Source organism: Polypterus senegalus, chromosome 7 (assembly GCF_016835505.1).
Source record: "Polypterus senegalus isolate Bchr_013 chromosome 7, ASM1683550v1, whole genome shotgun sequence".
NCBI lineage: Eukaryota > Metazoa > Chordata > Cladistia > Polypteriformes > Polypteridae > Polypterus > Polypterus senegalus.
The window spans coordinates 6,989,383-7,006,847 of NC_053160.1; the positions used below are offsets into that span (position 1 = coordinate 6,989,383).

The 17,465-nt window shown below is 40.6% G+C and overlaps 1 protein-coding gene across 1 annotated transcript in view; it reads left to right on the forward strand.

The window, feature by feature from the left end:
- LOC120532309 (coiled-coil domain-containing protein 171-like) overlaps positions 1 to 17,465 on the forward strand; it is a 467,526-nt gene that overhangs the window by 36,427 nt on the left and 413,634 nt on the right. The window contains exons 8-9 of the mRNA XM_039758204.1: positions 2,038 to 2,198; positions 8,035 to 8,173. Coding sequence (XP_039614138.1) covers positions 2,038 to 2,198; positions 8,035 to 8,173 — 300 coding nt within the window. The remainder of the gene's footprint in view (positions 1 to 2,037; positions 2,199 to 8,034; positions 8,174 to 17,465) is intronic.

A 17,465-nucleotide genomic window follows, 5' to 3' on the forward strand; every position in this document is an offset into this window, starting at 1 on the left:
TCCTGACTGATGGCAACCGCCTATTCTTGCATAATCAATGCTTGGAGTTTGTCAGAATTGGTGGGTTTTTGTTTCTCCACCCGCCTCTTCAGGATTGACCACAAGTGGGATTAAGGTCTGGGGAGTTTCCGGGCCATGGACCCAAAATGTCGATGTTTTGTTCCCAGTGCCTCTTAGTTATCTAGTTATCAGTTTTGCCTTATGGCCCAGTGCTCCATCGTGTTCGTCACCAGACTGTTCTTGGATGGTTGGAAGGAGTTGCTCTCGGAGGGTGTTTTGGTCTCATTCTTTAATCATGGCTGTGTTCTTAGGTACAATTGTGAGTGAGCCCTGCACTCTCTTGGGTGAGAAACAACCCACACACGAATGGTCTTCGGATGCTTTACTGTTGGCATGACACAGGACTGAAGGTAGCGCCGCTCACCTTTTCATTTTTCTGGATGCCCCAAACAGTTGGAAAGAGGATTCATTAGAGAAAATGACTTTCCCTAAGCAGTCCAATCCCTGTACCTTTTGCAGAATATCAGTCTGTCTCTGATGTTTTTCTTGGCTTCTTTGCTGCCCTTCTTGATACCAGGCCATCCTCCAAAAGACTTCGCCTCCCTCACTGTGCATGCCGATGCACTCCCACCTGCCTGCTGCCATTCCCAAGCAAGCTCTGTACTGGTGGTGCCCCGATCCTGCAGCTGAATCAACTTTAAGAGACGCTCCTGGTGCTTGCTGGACTTTCTTGGGCGAGTTGTTTTTTTAGGGATGAAGTTCATTTTCATGGCAAAGAGGGACTTTGCACTTAATTGCAATTCACCAGATCACTCTTCATAACATTCCGGAGTAGATGCAAATTGCCATCATAAAAGCTGAGATAGCAAACTTAGCAAGAAAACTCACATTTGTGTCCTTCTCAAAACCTTTGGCCTCGACTGTACAGCCAATGTCATTCTTAACTATCTTCAGCATAAAGAAGAACAAGGAGTCCTAGAAGTGATGGTATGGACTGTACAGAGCCCTGGTCTCAGCATCATCGAGTGTGTCTGGGATTACATGAAGAGACGGAAGGATTTGAGGCAGCCTACATCCACAGAAGATCTGTGCTTAGTTCTCCAAGATGTTTGGAACAGCCCACCTGCCAAGTACCTTTAAAAACTGTGTGGAATTGTACTTTGAAGAACTGATGCTGATTTGAAGGCAAACGGTGGTCACACCAAATAATTGATTTCTTTTCTGTTCATTCACCTTGCGTTGTTAATTAATATGATTAAACTATTAACACTTCTATTTGCGTAAGCATTCTTAGATTGTAGCATTTTTTGCACACCTGTCTAAACCTTTTGCACAGCACTGTATTTCAGACGCTCAACACTGATATTCTTTTATCAGAATCTTTACAAGATAGAATATAAGACATTTTTTTTTGTTTGTATTCTTTACATTTATATAGCGTTTTTTTCTCACTACTCAAAAAGCTTTGCATAGTGCATGGGGAGCCACTCTAGTCACCACTAATGTGTAGCATCCATCTGGATGATGTAACGGCAGCCATTTTTGTGCCAGTGCCGCACATTAGCTGTTAGGTGGTGCAGGGTTGAGAGAGAGAGAGCGAGAGAGAGACAGAGGCAGGGGATGATTAGGGGACCAGAATGACCAGGCCATGTTGGCCAATTTAGCCAGGACATCAGAATACACCTTACTCTTTACAAAGGAAGCCCAGGGATCTTTCTACGACCACAGAAAGTCAGGACCTCCATTTTACATTTCATCTGAAGGACAGGGCCATGTTTACAGCGCAGTGTCCCCATCACTACACTGGGGCCCACATAACAGAGCACATGGCAAGCGCCCCCTATTGGCCTCTCAACACCTCTTCCAGCAGCAACCCAAACTTTTTGTAGATGTTCTCCCATCCAAGTACTGGTTAGGTACTGTTGCATAGATGGACATGCGAGTCCCCCTAAAAAGACCTTTCCAATTTAAGAGTATTTTATACTGGTTTTTAGGCTAAAGTACATTGTATTATTTATTTATTGACTTGTTTTCTAGTTGAAGTTCCATGAACTTGAAGCTGAGTTGCAAGCTGAAAAGACAAAAACTGCAAATGCCATGTGTGCTATGGAAACAGTTAAAAAGCAACTTGGCGAATTGGAGGAAACCTACCAGAAGGAAAGAACCAAGGCATCCGATTCAATCGAGAAACTGCATAAGTAAGTCTTGTTTTAACAGATTTGACTGCTTTTTTTTTGTATATTTTTGAAGCTCCTCTTCTTCTTTTTCAGGTTTGCCATTACACAAATGTTTATTTCAATGACCTTCAATATGAACTTAATGTACAGGTAGTCCCCAGGTTACGGACATCCGACCTACGGCTTATAAACGGGCAGCAGCTGCGACACATGCACCTCTGTAACTGCCGCTCCGTCATATTCAGCCTGGGGACACTGCAAGCGGTGGCTGAAGGGGGGCGATTTTGCTGCCCGCGCAGTGTAGTGTCCCTCGGGCGGCTCCTGGCGGCAAGTGGTTTCACTGCCCACACGGCTGCGCCATTCTTTCTTGGTGGGCGGCTGGTAACGCTGCAAGCGGTGGGTGGATGGAGGCTGGAGGAGGGCGATTTCGCTGCTTGCGCAGTGTGGTTCGTGTCCCTCGGGCGGCTCTCGGCAGCAAGCGGTTTCACTCCCTGCCCACCACACACAGCTGCCCCGTTCGTTCTCGGTGGGCAGCTGGTGATGCTGCAAGCGGTTACCTGGTTGTGGCTGAACGGAGGCCATTGAAGGTGAAAGGGACGGCAGGGGGGTAGTGTTGTAGTGTGAATCAGATGGCTGCCTATTGAATGAGGGCAGTGTTGGGCGATTCACTACCCGCCTTTGGTGGGCAGACGCTGCAGGCAGTATACTGTAATGGAGGTGACTGTGAGGTGGTCGAGTGATGAACCACCCGTCTCTGCCCCCATTCATTCTCAATAGCAAGCCTGCTTGTACTGTTATGTACATAGCAGTAAGTTGTCTCTCATCAGTACATCAGACGTGTTGACGACGGGTGCCTTCCTGTTGTGATAGCATGTACAGTGCTGTGCAGAAGAGCTCATCTTAACCTTTTGTCTTCACCCTTCCAACAACGTCTCTGAAACACAAATCTGATGCAAGTGCCGGTGATACAGTAAAGAAGAGAAAAACCATCACCATGGAAAATAAAGTAGAAATAATAAAAAGGTCAAAGAGAGGTGAAACTCATTCATGGGCAGAGCACTTGGTTACAGTCGGTCAACAATAGCATTTATTAAATTTAGGTACCTGTTCCGACTTACATACAAGTTCAACTTAAGTACAAACCTACAGTCCCTATCTCGTACGTAACCTGGGGACTGCCTGTATTTGTAAATAATGAAGTTTGCAGATCTGCTAGGCCCCATTTCATTGACTTTTTACCACAGGTTAAGTAACAGAAGGTGGATTTGTTACTAATTGATTTACATGAAGATGTTGTGGAGCGATTTTAATGGCATCACTCTGTGAGACTTGGTTTTAATGGGAAATGTGTAGGCAGTGTGGTATACTGATCAAGAAACTCGACTCTTAACCAGAATGCTGACTGTGATTCTGAAATTTTGTCATATAACATCAACTTTCTGGCCATACAATTTGCACAGGCAGGATTAGTAGACAGCTTTAAGAAAGTCCACTGAAGCAGAGATCATGTTAGAATGTAAAAATATACACAACATTTAGACTTATTGATTTGGAGTAGGCTTATAATAGAGTGTCACGTCGAGAGGTTTGGAGGTGTATAAGAGAGAAAGGAGGACCAGAAAAGTATGTGAGGATTTGTCCAGGGTATGTATGAAAGAATGAGGACTCTGGTTAAAAGCAGTGTTGGGGTAACAGACATGGTCCCAGTTATAGATGGTCTGCATCAGCAATCTTCTTGAAATAGTTACCTTTTTGATCTGATTATGGATGTGTTGACTTGTAGGATAGTAGAGAAGGGAGTTGGAAGAACTGAGAAAGGCTTTGGAAGATAGAGGGTTGAAGATAAATAGGAAGAAGAAAAAGACAGGATATACAATATGAGGTTTAGTGATGATCAGGATTCAGAAGTTACCCTGCAAGGAGAGCTACTGTAAAGAGTGGATAAATTTCACTATCTGGGATCAATGGTAGCTTTAGTTGGAAAACAAGATACAGAGATAACCCATAGAGTGCTGTGTGGATGAACAAGTGGAAGAAGGTTTAAAGAGTATTGTGTGATAGAAGAATTAAGGTGAATGTTAAAGGTCAGGTTTTTAAGACAGTAGTAAGATCAACAATGATATATGGAGCTGAGACATTAGAACAATCTAGACAAGAACAGGCCATTCAGCCCAACAAAACTTGCCAGTCCTATCCACCTCATTCTTCCAAAATACCATCAAGTCCCTAAAGTCTTACTATCTACCACACAACTTGGTAGCTTATTCCATGCATCTTTGGGTCACTGTATAAAACAAAAACTTTGTAGTGTTTGTGCAAAATTTACCCTTAAAAAATTTCCAACTGTGTCCCCATGTTCTTGATGAAGTCACAGTCTCAATCCACAGGACTAATTCCCTTCATAATTTTAAACACTTCAGTCAGGTCTCCTATTAATCTACTTTTAATTGGGGAGAGCTATCTAAGAACAGTACAGGAAAATAGGTTGAAGTGGTATGGACATTTGATGAGGAAAGACATTGAATATGTGGGCAAAACATTGATTGGAATGGAAGTAAAAGGGAAGAGAAAGTGCGGGAGACCAAAGTGGAGGTGAATGGATAAAATATAAGCAGTTACGAAGAAAAAGGGCCTGACTGTCAAGGAGGTGCAGGGACATGCTGCTGATGAAGAATGTTGATGAAGCACGTCCACCTCACATAGAAGTGGGAAAAGAGAAAGAAGTAGACGACCTTTCTATTGTGTTTGGTTAGCTAATAGATTACCGTATATACTTGCGGATAAGTTCTCCCATGGATAAGTCTGAACTTGATTTTATTGTGTAATTTCTGGTATTTTACAATGTGGGTCTTGTAAGTCAAATGTGGAAAACTCATGCTATTGGCCCAAGAGATTATGATATGCTAACGCCCACCTGAGAGAGTAACCACGGCCTTTTTTTTCTATGTGGGTGTGGCAATACGCTGTATCAGCGTGTGCTACTAAACCACCTATGTGACCACACGGTAATACCTGAACTATTCAGAAGCACCGTTTCCACTGATTTGTGTTTTTTGTATCTCACACCTTGTTCCTTTAGAGTGCGATAGCTCCCTAGTTGGAATAAGTTCTTTTGTAATTGCGGTGTTTTAAGTAACCAAAAACTATATAGAAATATTAAAAGGCTATATCTTGCCCATATTGATACAGCGGTAAAAATCACATAAGAGAAAATAACATAGCTTTCTTTAATGACGATTTATGTGCCATTACAGACGGGAAGCCATAGCAAAACATTACCAAGGTGTGATCTTGATCTATTTAGTCTGCCATTTTTCGTTGCTGCGCTGGAACGGTTTTCAGGACAGATGACGATATCACCCGTCCGTCCGTCGGCTTCAGAGCGTTTGGCTTTGTCCCAGGGCCGTCTCGTGGGGAGATGGAACATGAGATTCTTGCAAGACACACCCTACTTACAACAGCTATCATATAAGAGCACATCCATCAAAAAACAGTCAGTCGTGTTTAAAAGCACGTAGTTCACACAGATCCTATGCTCTCAACACATATAAAGCATATAAGGACAATATGGAGAATAGACACCCAAAGGCATTGGAGAGAAAAAAAGGCAGATAAGCGATTATGAAACCAGTAAAATTCAAAAGTATTGTAGCGTCCCAGCCAGGTTGAGGCCTTTTTGGTTTTAAGTGACTGTTCGGTACGATTGAGGGAGGGCGGAGTACAGCATGGAAGACTGATAGCAGGGTATTGATTGATGCGGTAAGGGGCGAGCCAGGGGATGAGGGATTGGAGAGGGTGCTAAAAAGCTGTGTTTGGCGTTACGAAGTCAGCGATTGTTCAAGTAAAACTTTTCTGACACTTTATCATGTCAGTCGCTAATTGAAAAAAGAGCAGGACAAATCGAGGTCAGAAATAAAAGGCACAGAGTAGAGTCTTTTCGCATTCGCATCATTGTTATGATCAAAACGTAGATTTACACAATAATGGACTGTACGCTATGAGAATCTGTGGTCCCGCAACAGTTAAAGCAACGACAAGTTGAATTTCAAAGAATACACAGTTCGGTCAGGTGTATATTTATGATCACGGAGAAGCGATGCAAATTTTAACAGGCAAAAAGAAAGGTAATGTACATATTCCACGAAGAACATTACAAACCAAAGGAGATCGTCATATGCCATTCGTATTAAAATGTTTACAGTTTACTGTGAGAATAGCTTTTGCTATGACAATCAATAAATCACAGGGACAAACATTAGAAAAAGTCAAATTAGTTATTAGAGAAACAGAAACAATATTCACTCACGGGCAGTTATACGTTGCATTGTCAAAATGTGTCTCCAAAAAATATTGTTTTTAATGAAGCTTTAAAGTAAAAGTGCAAATAATGAAATTGAAACAATTCCAAAGAAAAAAAATTAAAAGTCTATATCCAATTAACCAAACAAAGGGGTTGGTGAGCGAAGCCCCCTAGTAACAAATAAAAAATGATCAGTTTTGGATAATGTTGATTTTGTACCAATGAGGAAAACCTGTTTTGTCACTATTTAATTTAAGAAAATTTGAAGAAAACCAGGATTTAATTTCTGCTATGCGATCAGTAAGTGATGAGGGTGGAAAGGAAAAAGTAGGTTTGCTAGTGAGGTAAAGCTGGGTGTTATCAGTTGTGACAGTAGGGGGCACTATTACTCCCTTGAACCCTCAGGTACCACGCCAAACACCAGGTAAAAGTGCAATAATTCTTCTTTTTATTATAATAATTATGTGCACCAAGCACCCTCCACTCTATTATACTCATTAAACACAATAATAATCAATAAACCAAACCTCCAACTCCCAGACACTTAGCCACCCTTCCTCCCAGCTCAGCTCACCGTCTGGGAGCTCCCACAGTCCTTTTATAGTGCATGACCCGGAAGTGCTCCTTAACCTGCAGTCCATGTGACTTCCTAGCACTTCCGGGTCAAATCAAAAACTCTTCTTTCTTTGTCAGCCCGGAAACACTTTATTCCTTCCGTCCTTGTGACCTGCAAGTACTTCCGGGCTATAGGAAAAGCAAATGTCTCTGTGCCTCCCTGCAGCGTCCCCTGGTGGCCCTGACGTTATCCAGCAGGGCTGTGTATTACAACTCCAAAGTCCATGATGCCCTGCTGGAATTCGGGGCATCTCCACATTGCAGGGAGGGCTCCATCTGGTGGCTTGGGGGTCTTGGCCGAGATAAACTGCCGGGCATAGTCCACACAGTGTAAAGGTGGAAGTTAATGTTCTATTTATGAAAGGTATTGCCGAGGGGAAGGAGGTAAATAATGAAGAGGAGGGGCCCCAGGACAGAGCCCACCTGACATAACAGCGGTGGGTTGGGATGTGAAAGTTTTAAGCTGAATGAACTGAGTACAGCCTAAAAGATAGGATCTGAATCAGTCTAGTGGAGTGTTGGTAATGTCAATCGAAGATACTCTATTGAGAAGAGTAAATGCCACACTCAGATGAAGAAGGATGAGAATAGTGATTAAACCAGAATCGGCTGCAATAAGAAGGTCGTTAGTAATTTTGATAAGTGCTGTTTCTGTACTATGGAGGGGGCTTAAATCAGGCTGGAACTGTTCATACAGATTATTTTGAGATAAATGAGAGTGAAGTTGAATAGGCACTCATTTTTTCAAGAATTTTGGAAATAAAGAGTAGATTAGAAATAATAGGATGAAAATTACTGAAATTGGTCGAATCGGCACCAGAAATGTCAGGTTGGAAACTTGTCAACATGCAAGACATGGCTACAAATAATCGCGAGGTATACTGTAAATGACATGTTGCCAGTAACGTTTCAAAAATGTGTTTGTTTTCTTCTAATTTTTAGGCATGAGAAGGAACATAATTCAGTGAAGAAGCACCTTCAAGAGGAAGTAAGGCAAAGCAAGGCAAGAATTGCAGCTCTCACCGAGGAACTACAGGCCCATAAAGTAAAATGTGCCGAATCCCAGGAGATTGTTGAGACGGTTAGTTATGTAATTTGTCTTTTACATTTTTTGTAGCAACCTTTCAGTGTTATTGTGCCAAACCTATGTTACAATGTTATTCCTCATGCTGACATAATTCTACCAATTTTGTTATATATACAGTAGAACCTCTGGTCACGAATGTTTCTGAACACATACAAATCGGGTCACTATTAGAAAGTTCGCCAAAAGTTCACATCTGTTCACAACCACGCGCTCTGGTGGCGAACAAAAACACTGGTGGCCAGTTTCCCCTTCGGTTCGTATGCGCCAATGATTTCCCATTCTCTGTGGTCCTGGATCACAAGGAGGAGCTGACAACGGGGGAACTCGCTGAACTCCAGCAGGAGCATCATAAGAAGTGATGCAATAAAAGCTGTCATAGAAAAATGGAACAAGTGCCAGGATTTTTTCGAGAACTACCCTGACAAAGCGGTCGTGAACAGAGTGATAAACATGATGAACGACCATGTCATCTCGCATTTACGAAAAGTTGTAATGCGCAGGAAAATGCAAGTCACATTGGACCGTTATTTCGTGAATTCTGGTCCACCAGCTAAACGGCTAAAAATGCCAGAAATCCCTGAAATAGAAGAAATCACAAGAGAGAAAACACCTGAAGGAGGACGTCCCTCCGTCGCAGAGCCAGACTCTCCCTCAAAACTATAATCTCCTCTCCACCCAGTTTCCTCCTCACTTCCTTCACGCCAGAACTTGACTCATGTAAGGTTAGTTTTCTTGGTTGTTTAGGGTTAGTTTGTGTATAAATTAAGGAATTTTCAAACTATTTTTTTCCCTGTGCTTAAAAGTTTTTACGGCGAGCGGTCTGTAAGGGTCTAGCACAAACTCTTGCAATGCTAGTTTTCTCTGTTGTTCAAGGTTTTCTCAGTGTTATTCAATGCTTTTACATTTGGTTTACTATTACACTGTGCATTCTATGGTTTAATTAACTATTTTTGGTCTTAACAAATATATATTTACATACAGTTTGTACGATCTGGAACGGATTAATCGTATTTACATACAATCTTATGGGAAAATTGCATTCGGGTCGCGACTAAAGTTTTTAAATGAATTATGGTCATGACCAGAGGTACCACTGTAGTATCAAAATTAGTCCGGTTATAATGGACTTCAAAAGTATAAAAGTATCTTGTATTATTGGTCATTCAATATTTTAAAATACATAGGATAATATGTGAAAAGAATGTTTTGGCAAATTTTAATTTTCAACACATTTATTAAAAATTTTATTACAAATGATAAATTACAAGTTTTTTCAATACAAAATACGTACTTTGAATAAGAAAAAAATTATCAAGAATTCTATTAATCAGAGCTATTAATCAATTAATGAGAAGCAATTGCATAACCACATTCAGTGGCTTTTTTTTAATTCCAGTTATTTGATTAAAATAAGTAGTTTGTTTCATAAAGCCAGAATCAGCCCTTTCTATAGCTTCACTTTTCTCAATAGAGTTTTTAAATGTAGACTGATGTTTAATTTGATGATGATGTCTTTGTACACTTGATGTGCGACACACAACACTTTCAGAGCATAACGCACGCACAGCACGATCCTTTTGTTTTACAAATTGAAATTCATTTGTCCAAGAGTCTTGAAAAAGAACGAACATCAAGTTTTTTATCTTTTATGAGTCCTTTTAGGGCAGTATATTAATCAATAATAACAAAAAGTTTGTTTTAATGTACCATGGCCTGCACTTAACACATGGTTTCCATTTACATGTGAGTTGCATGTGCAAAACTGATGCGGATGCGCTTCTTCATTGGGAAGAAACACTACTTTTCCCTGATGGCAACACAAATTAGACGATCTACAAGTCTCCGACTTAAATTTTAAATCCGAACAATATGCAATGGAACCTCGGTTTACGAGTAACTTGGTTTACGAGTGTTTTGCAAAACGAGCAAAATTTTTTAATAAGTTTTGACTTGATAAACGAGAGATGTCTTGCAATATGAGTAGTATGGATACACTTTGTCTGCTGAGCATCATGTGATCACAACTGAGCTGATGGTTCTTCTCTCTCTCGCGTGCGTCTCTCTCTCTCTCTCTCTCTCTCTTCTCTTATCTTTATCGCTCTCTCGCTCGCCCGCGTCTCTCTCTCTCTCTCTCTCTGTTCTCTTGAGGGCAATCATCTCCTATTCTCCGTCTGAGTCTGTGTACCTCACTCATATAATTAACATCCGTACAAGCGTATACTGTTTACTACAGCATTGTGACTGTGTGTGTGTGTGTGTGTGTGTGTGTGTGTGTGTGTGCACACGCGCACGTGTGTGCCCTGAAGTGGGAGTCCCCATCTTGCGCTCCAAAATACGAAGCTGAGTCTCAGTACTTTAACAACACTAGCTTTATTCAGCTCAAAACAGCAACAGCGCTGTTATTTATTGTAGCGGGATATTTGTAATGTTCCTTGTATCACCCATGATACATGCGCTTATAGCATGTCTGCGATCTTTTTGGATGCGCTTATACGGTGAACTGCTACAGCGCTAGGAGACTGCGATTGCTTTGGGACGCTCTTCCGCGTGTCGTTCCCTTGGGTGGAATCCCACATGAGTTTAGAAACTCACTCATACCAGCCATGATTCTTTTTAAAGGTAAAGTGCAGGTTAATTTGTAATGTATTTTTACTTTATATTTTGTATTAATCATTTTTATATGAATAGTTTTGGGTTGTGTAACGAATCATCTGAGTTTCCATTATTTCTTATGGGGAAATTCGCTTTGATATACGAGTGCTTTGGATTGCGAGCACGTTTCCGGAACGAATTATGCTCGCAAACCGAGGTTCCACTGTATTCGATCTCTTTTCGCTGTTCCATTATTTCATAAAGTAATAATAAGTTTGTTTGTGCTAATGTGATCTTTACTGTCATTTTTTTGAGACTTTCAAATTTTTCCACTTTCATTATTTCTAACCTGCTCTGCATGTGTATCGCTCCAAGTTTTTGAATTCTTTATGACGTTTATACTTTGTCATCTACTCTTTGTCTTTTATTTCTGGCCCCGGGCGTGTTTAAATCTCTTGGCACAAAGTCTGTTTCTCGTTGGACTTGAAATTATCTCCCTGAAAAAGTCATGTCTCGTCCCAGGCTAAAAAGTCTGTTTCATCACAGGTCTTTTTTTATATAATAGAGAGATATTTTTTGTATTAATGTTTCAATTTACAGTAGATTATTATCTGGATAGGTTTCTAAGTACAGTATATACTGCCTTTCTACTTAATGCTTTCAGAATAGACTTGCAGTCATCCAAAACTTCCATTTTCAAAACCAACTTAAGCAGGATGAGGGTTATGGAGGCAATAGCATGTCATTGAATCATGTGTAATGGTGGGGGGAAGCTTGGAAGATGGGAGGATGGCATTATTTATGACTGGTTAGCAACATACAATTATAATTAAATGGTTTGGCTACCTAAGAGGACATTTCATAGTGCATTTTTCAGCATTAGTCACTTTATTCACATTTACAGTGTCTTCAGACGTTTCTATTTTTACTTTGTTGTGTAGGAAGTATAGGGAAAGTATTGTAATCCTCCAAATATTCCATTTCAAGATTTTGTTGAATCTCAACTGTTTAGACCTCCCAGAATCCGAAAATACCATTTTTGGAATTGTGTGTGTGTGTATAAATACGATAACCTGAATACGCTTTCACTTCGGTGAGCAAAATTTTGCGTATTACGTACAAAACGTAGATTTCTATCAACTTTTGGGCTATTTCCGCTAACTTGAAGTGGTCAAATAATTTTATGTAAAACCAAAGAGAATCATGTAAGCCAACTGAGAAAAAATAAACAGAACTGAATGCTATTCTTATGTACTTGTTTTCCTTAAAAAAAGAAGAGTTTTAGACAAACTTGGAGAGTCTTTGGTTCTGAAACCAATAAATGTATGTCTTATTATGGGCAGCATTATAGAACACCATTAGTTTTGCACAGATAGAAGCAGCAAAAAAATAGAAGACTCTGGCTCCAAAACAGAAAAATCAACCAACAAAATAAAATTAAAGGGCACCAAAACAGAAAAGTAAAGCCAAAATCTCTTTATCTCTCCCACTCCCTCAACAGCTACGCATTAAAAAAATCTAAATAAATTAAAAAGGCGGCTGAAGCCAATGAGACTTCTAGTTGTTGGGGATGTCAAACTTGCAGAGTGCAGTTGCTGATCTCATTGTCGGGCTATGTCAGTTTACACGGCTGGGTTTGTCACATTTAGCAGCAGCATTCCAACTTTTGATCACAGTCGTGCTCTACCCTTATTGTGACATCCAAAAACATGCTACTGGATGGAAGTAGTGCTGTATGGGTTAGCAGGTGTGGCGAAATCAGCTGCAATCTCTGCCCTTTTTTACTTTCTCATTTACGAAGTATAGGGACAGTATTGTAATCTTCCGAAGATTGGATTTTGAGATTTTGGCGAATCTCCATGTTTTAGACCTCCCTGACTTTCTCGTATACAAAGTACAGTATAGGGAAAGTATTGGAATCGTCCAAAAATTCATCAAAGTCTCGACATCTTACGCTTCCCTGAGTCCGAAAATACCATTTTTGGAGTTGCTTGTGTGTGTGTGTAATCACAATAACTTGAGTACGCTTTCATTTAGGTCAACCAAATTTTGCATACAAGTACAAAACGTTGATTTCTATCAACTTTTGGGCTATTTCCGCTGACCAAAAGTGATACTTTACCTTTTATTTATGCACCTGCAGAGTCCAGTTTATTCAACTTTGCTTTAATAATAAATGTTCAATATATTATTAATTTTATTTGTTGTTGATGGTTCTTTAATGTACATAATATAAGAATGCAATCATTGTCTTGTGGTTTACTCAAATCTGAGTATGTGAGAAAGTCTAAGAGAGACCACTACCGATTTTTTTTTTTATTATGTTGCAGCCTTGTGCTAAAATCACATAAATTTAATTTTTCTCACCTCATCAAACAATACTGCCAAAGGATAAAACAAAAAGAAGGTTTCAGGAAGTTTTGTAAATTTAATAAAACATTAAAAAGGTGAAATATCACATTGACACAAGTATTCAGACCCTTTGCTGTAACTCTTGAAATTTGTCTCTGGTTCATCCTATTCTGTTGATGATTGTTGAGATGTTTCTGCACCTTGTTTGGAGTCCACCAATGGTCATTTCATTTGGTTGGACTGATTAGAGAAGCCACACACCTGTCTATAGAAAGTCAGCTAAGCTGAACAACTGAAGGAGAAGGCCAATGGTAAGAAAGGTGAGAACCAAGAATCTGATGGTGTCTCTGACTGAGCTCCAGAGAACCTGCATGGAGATGGGAGAAATTTCCAGGAGGCTTTATGCCACATCAGCCAGCTGACTCATGAAAGCCCACTTGTAATTTGCAAAAAGACACTTTAAATGATTATCAGACTATGAGGAAAAAGGATTCTCTGATCTGATGATGCCAAGATTGAACTGTTTGGACACAATTCTAAACATCACGCCTGGAGGAAACTAGGAACCACTTGTCATCTGTGTTATACCATGCCAAGGGTGAAGCATGGTGGTGGCAGGATCATGCTGTTGGCTTAATTTTTTTTTGGCTGAAGGGACTGGGAGACTAGACTGGACAGAGGGAAAACTGAATGGAGCAAAGTATCAAGATATCCATAATGAAAGGCTGCTCCAGTGCATTCTGGACCTCAGACCGGGCTGATTCCAATCGGATGATAACCGGAGGCACAAAGCAAAGCCAATCCAGGAGAGGCTTCGGATCAGCTCTTGTAAATTCTCTTGAGTGCGCCTGCCAGAATCCAGACTTAAGCTCAATCAAGCGTCTCTGGAGAGACCTGAAAATAGCTATCTTCCGATGGTTTCATCAAGCCTGACAAAGCTTGAGAGGATCTCCAAGAAGAGTGGAATAAAAATACCCAAATCTAGGTGTGTAAAGCTTGTCACATCAAAACCAAGAATACTTCCAGGCTAGAATCGCCTGAGGATATCAGAGGATAGGGTCTGAACCGAGACTGTCAGGCAACATAGGTGGCTGCCTAAGAACCCCCAACCCCGAGTCGTAGAAGAATTATAATATTTGCAGTATATACCGAAAGGGTCACTGTTTGTGTTCGTGAAGGACAAGGGGGAGACCAAAACTCATCAAAATATGATCATGAGTGGGTACTGTAAATGAAAGTAAGCTTGAGGGTCTTTAAACTCTGATGATACTTTTATGAAAGTAAAATTGGCCACTTCTTAAGGTCTATGGGTGCTATTTGTGATGTTGACAGTGCGCCCTCTTCAGACATTTCACCAAAGGCAGGCCATCGAAATCTAATACAGTGATACCTTGAGATACGACTTGAATTTGTTCCTTGACCGAGCTCGTAAGTCAAAATGCTCGTATCTCGATTCAATTTTCCCCATTGAAATTAATTGAAATGAGATTAATTCGTGCCAGACCCCAAAAAACCAACCCCAGTTTTTTGTTAAATGTTTTCAACATAAGAAAAATGTATTTATAATGAACAAATATTGTATACAAACAAAATAAAACCTAATACATAAAAGAGACTCTAAAGAAATCAACAGATGTTGGCGAAGCCTATTAGCATATTGTAATGTTTTTTTTCTTTCACTTCACTTTTGCTTAACTTAATTTCCTTCTTCACTGGTTTTTTTCTTTTTTGCCACGCTTTCGTCACTTTCATTCTCAAGGCGTTTCAATAGAAACCTGTCCGAGGAGCTTTGTTTAGTCCTCCCCTTTAGAATGTTTCTGAAATGAGTTAGGCAAGTGTCATTAAATAACACCGCTGCACGATCAGTTGAAACTTTTTCTTTTCTTTAAAGTTCAAAACTTTTACCCACATTGCAAACACTTCCTTTATCTCACTTTAAGAGATAACCTCCTCCGCGATACCGATCTCCTGCAGAACCTCCGTATGTTGCTGCGTCTGCAGTTCCGTCAACTCCTCCGTCGTCAGTTCCTTGGAGTGTGTGGCGACAAGCTCTTTGATGGCTCGTATTTCGAATTTTGGCTCGTAACTCAAGACAAAAAATCAACCTAGTGACGGCCCATATCTCAAAAAACTTGTACGTTGGGGCACACGTATCTCAAGGTACCACTGTAATGCCAAGTACTCGCTATGGACAAAGTGGGCTGACATTTGTCCACCCCACCTAGAGCTCCAAATGGGCTTCGACTAGCACTGGGTCTAAATACCTGTGTCACTGAGATATTTCAGTTTTTTTATTTTTAATACATTAATGAAGATGTCTGAAATCCTGCTTTTACTTTGTCATTCTGGGATACTGAGTGTAACTTGATGAGGGAAAACATGAGTTAAAAAATTTTAACTCCAGGCTGCAACAAAACAAAATGTGAATAAAGTGAAGGGTCTGAAGACTTTCTGAGGGTGCTAAAGCTTGACAGATTTTATTGGTTGAAGAAATGAGCTGTAGTGTGCTCTGCTTCATTTTTCTAATTATTTAGATTTATAAATAATAATATATACAGTGTGTAAGACACTAGGGGTCGCTGTTGCCCCTTTCAACCCAACAGACAGTTACACTGAACACAGGGTAAAATCACCAAGAGGGTTTTTAATTCTTTTTCTTCTTGTTATAGTGCCCTGAAGCACCTCCATACACTGGCATTGCAATACTAGTAATAGTAATAATCACAATAAAGCACAAACCTCTCCTCCGCACCTCCCAGCAAGCTCTGTTCTCTGCCTCCCAACTCCAGCTCACTTGCTGGGTCTCCAGCAATCCTTTATATAATTCTTGACCTGGAAGTGCTTCTCCTCTTCCATTCACGTGTCTTACCAGCACTTCAGGGTCAGATGGAGAAGTTGCTTTATCTTCAGCCCGGAAGTACTTTGTGGCTTCCGGCCCTGTGACTTGGGAGTACTACCAGGCTACATGGAAAGTAGACACTCCCAGGTCTCCCTGCAGTGTCTTCTGGTGGCACCCATGGTAACCAGCAGGGCTGTGAAGCCGAACTCTATATCCCATGGTGCCCTGTGGGAATCTGGGGTACCGCTATGCTGCAGGGATATCGCCATCTGGCATCCTGGGGTAGGCAGTGTCCCTCAGTAGCTGTTTTCCTCCCCATCTTTCCCCTGTTTGGGCGTCCCGGCCAAGTTGAGTAGCTGGCCGTCCGCCACAAGTAGCATGCAAAAGTTTAGGCCCCTTTGCTTAAAATGTTTGCTACTGTGAATAGTTAAGTGAGCAGAATATGAACTGGTCACCAAAAGGCACAAAGTTAAAGATGACACATTTCTTTAATATGTTAAGCAAGATTACATTTTTATTTCTGTCATTCACAGGTACAAAATACCAAAACAATAAATGGGGCCTGAAGCAAACGTTTGGGCCCCAGACATGGTCAATACTTAGTAAGACCCCCTTTTGTGAGTATCACAGCTTGTAAAAAGCTTTTTGTTGCCAGCTAAGAGTCTTTTAGTTCTTATTTGGGCTATTTTTGCCCATTTGTCCTTGCAAAAGGCTTCTAGTTCTGCAAGATTCTTAGGGTGTCTCGCATGCACTGCTCTGTTGAGATTTCGCCACAAATTTTCAATGATGTTTAGGTCGGAGGACTGTGAGGGCCATAACAAGACCATCGGCTTGCATCTCCTGATATATTCCATTGTGAGTTTTGAGGTCTGTTTCAGATCATTATCTTCCTGTAGGCCGCATCCTCTTTTTAACTTCAACTTTTTTACAAATGGTGTGATGTTTGCTTCTAGAATTTGATGGTATTTATTTGATTCAATTCTTCTCTCTAACAATGACATGTTCCCTGCGCCACTGGTTGTAACACAGGCCCAAAGCCTGTTCCATCCTTCACCATGTTTAATACAGTAGTTGGAAATGTGTTGTTTTCTTGGAATTCAGGACCCTATCTTCTCCAAAAATACTTTTTCACATTGTGGCCAGAAGTTCAATTTTGACTTCATCAGTCCACAGTACCAAAATTTCCAAAATGCGTCAGGCTTGTTTAGATATTGAGTTAACATTTGATCTGGCTCTTACATACAAAGTATGGTGCATGTGCCCATAACATTAACATTTATATGTTACTTGCATAAAAGCCAGATCGAATGTTATTTACCCATTTACCTTTATTTATTTACTTACTTCCTACAGTCGCAAGTAGAGTGCACAGCTTCCCATGTACATATACAAAGTACAGCGATGGCAAAAGTGCATTTTTGATCTGATGTAGAACCGTCGTCATGATTTGAGTTTACCTCTTGTCACAAAAGCCACAAAGAGTAATAGAAAGGTTTGGGGCAG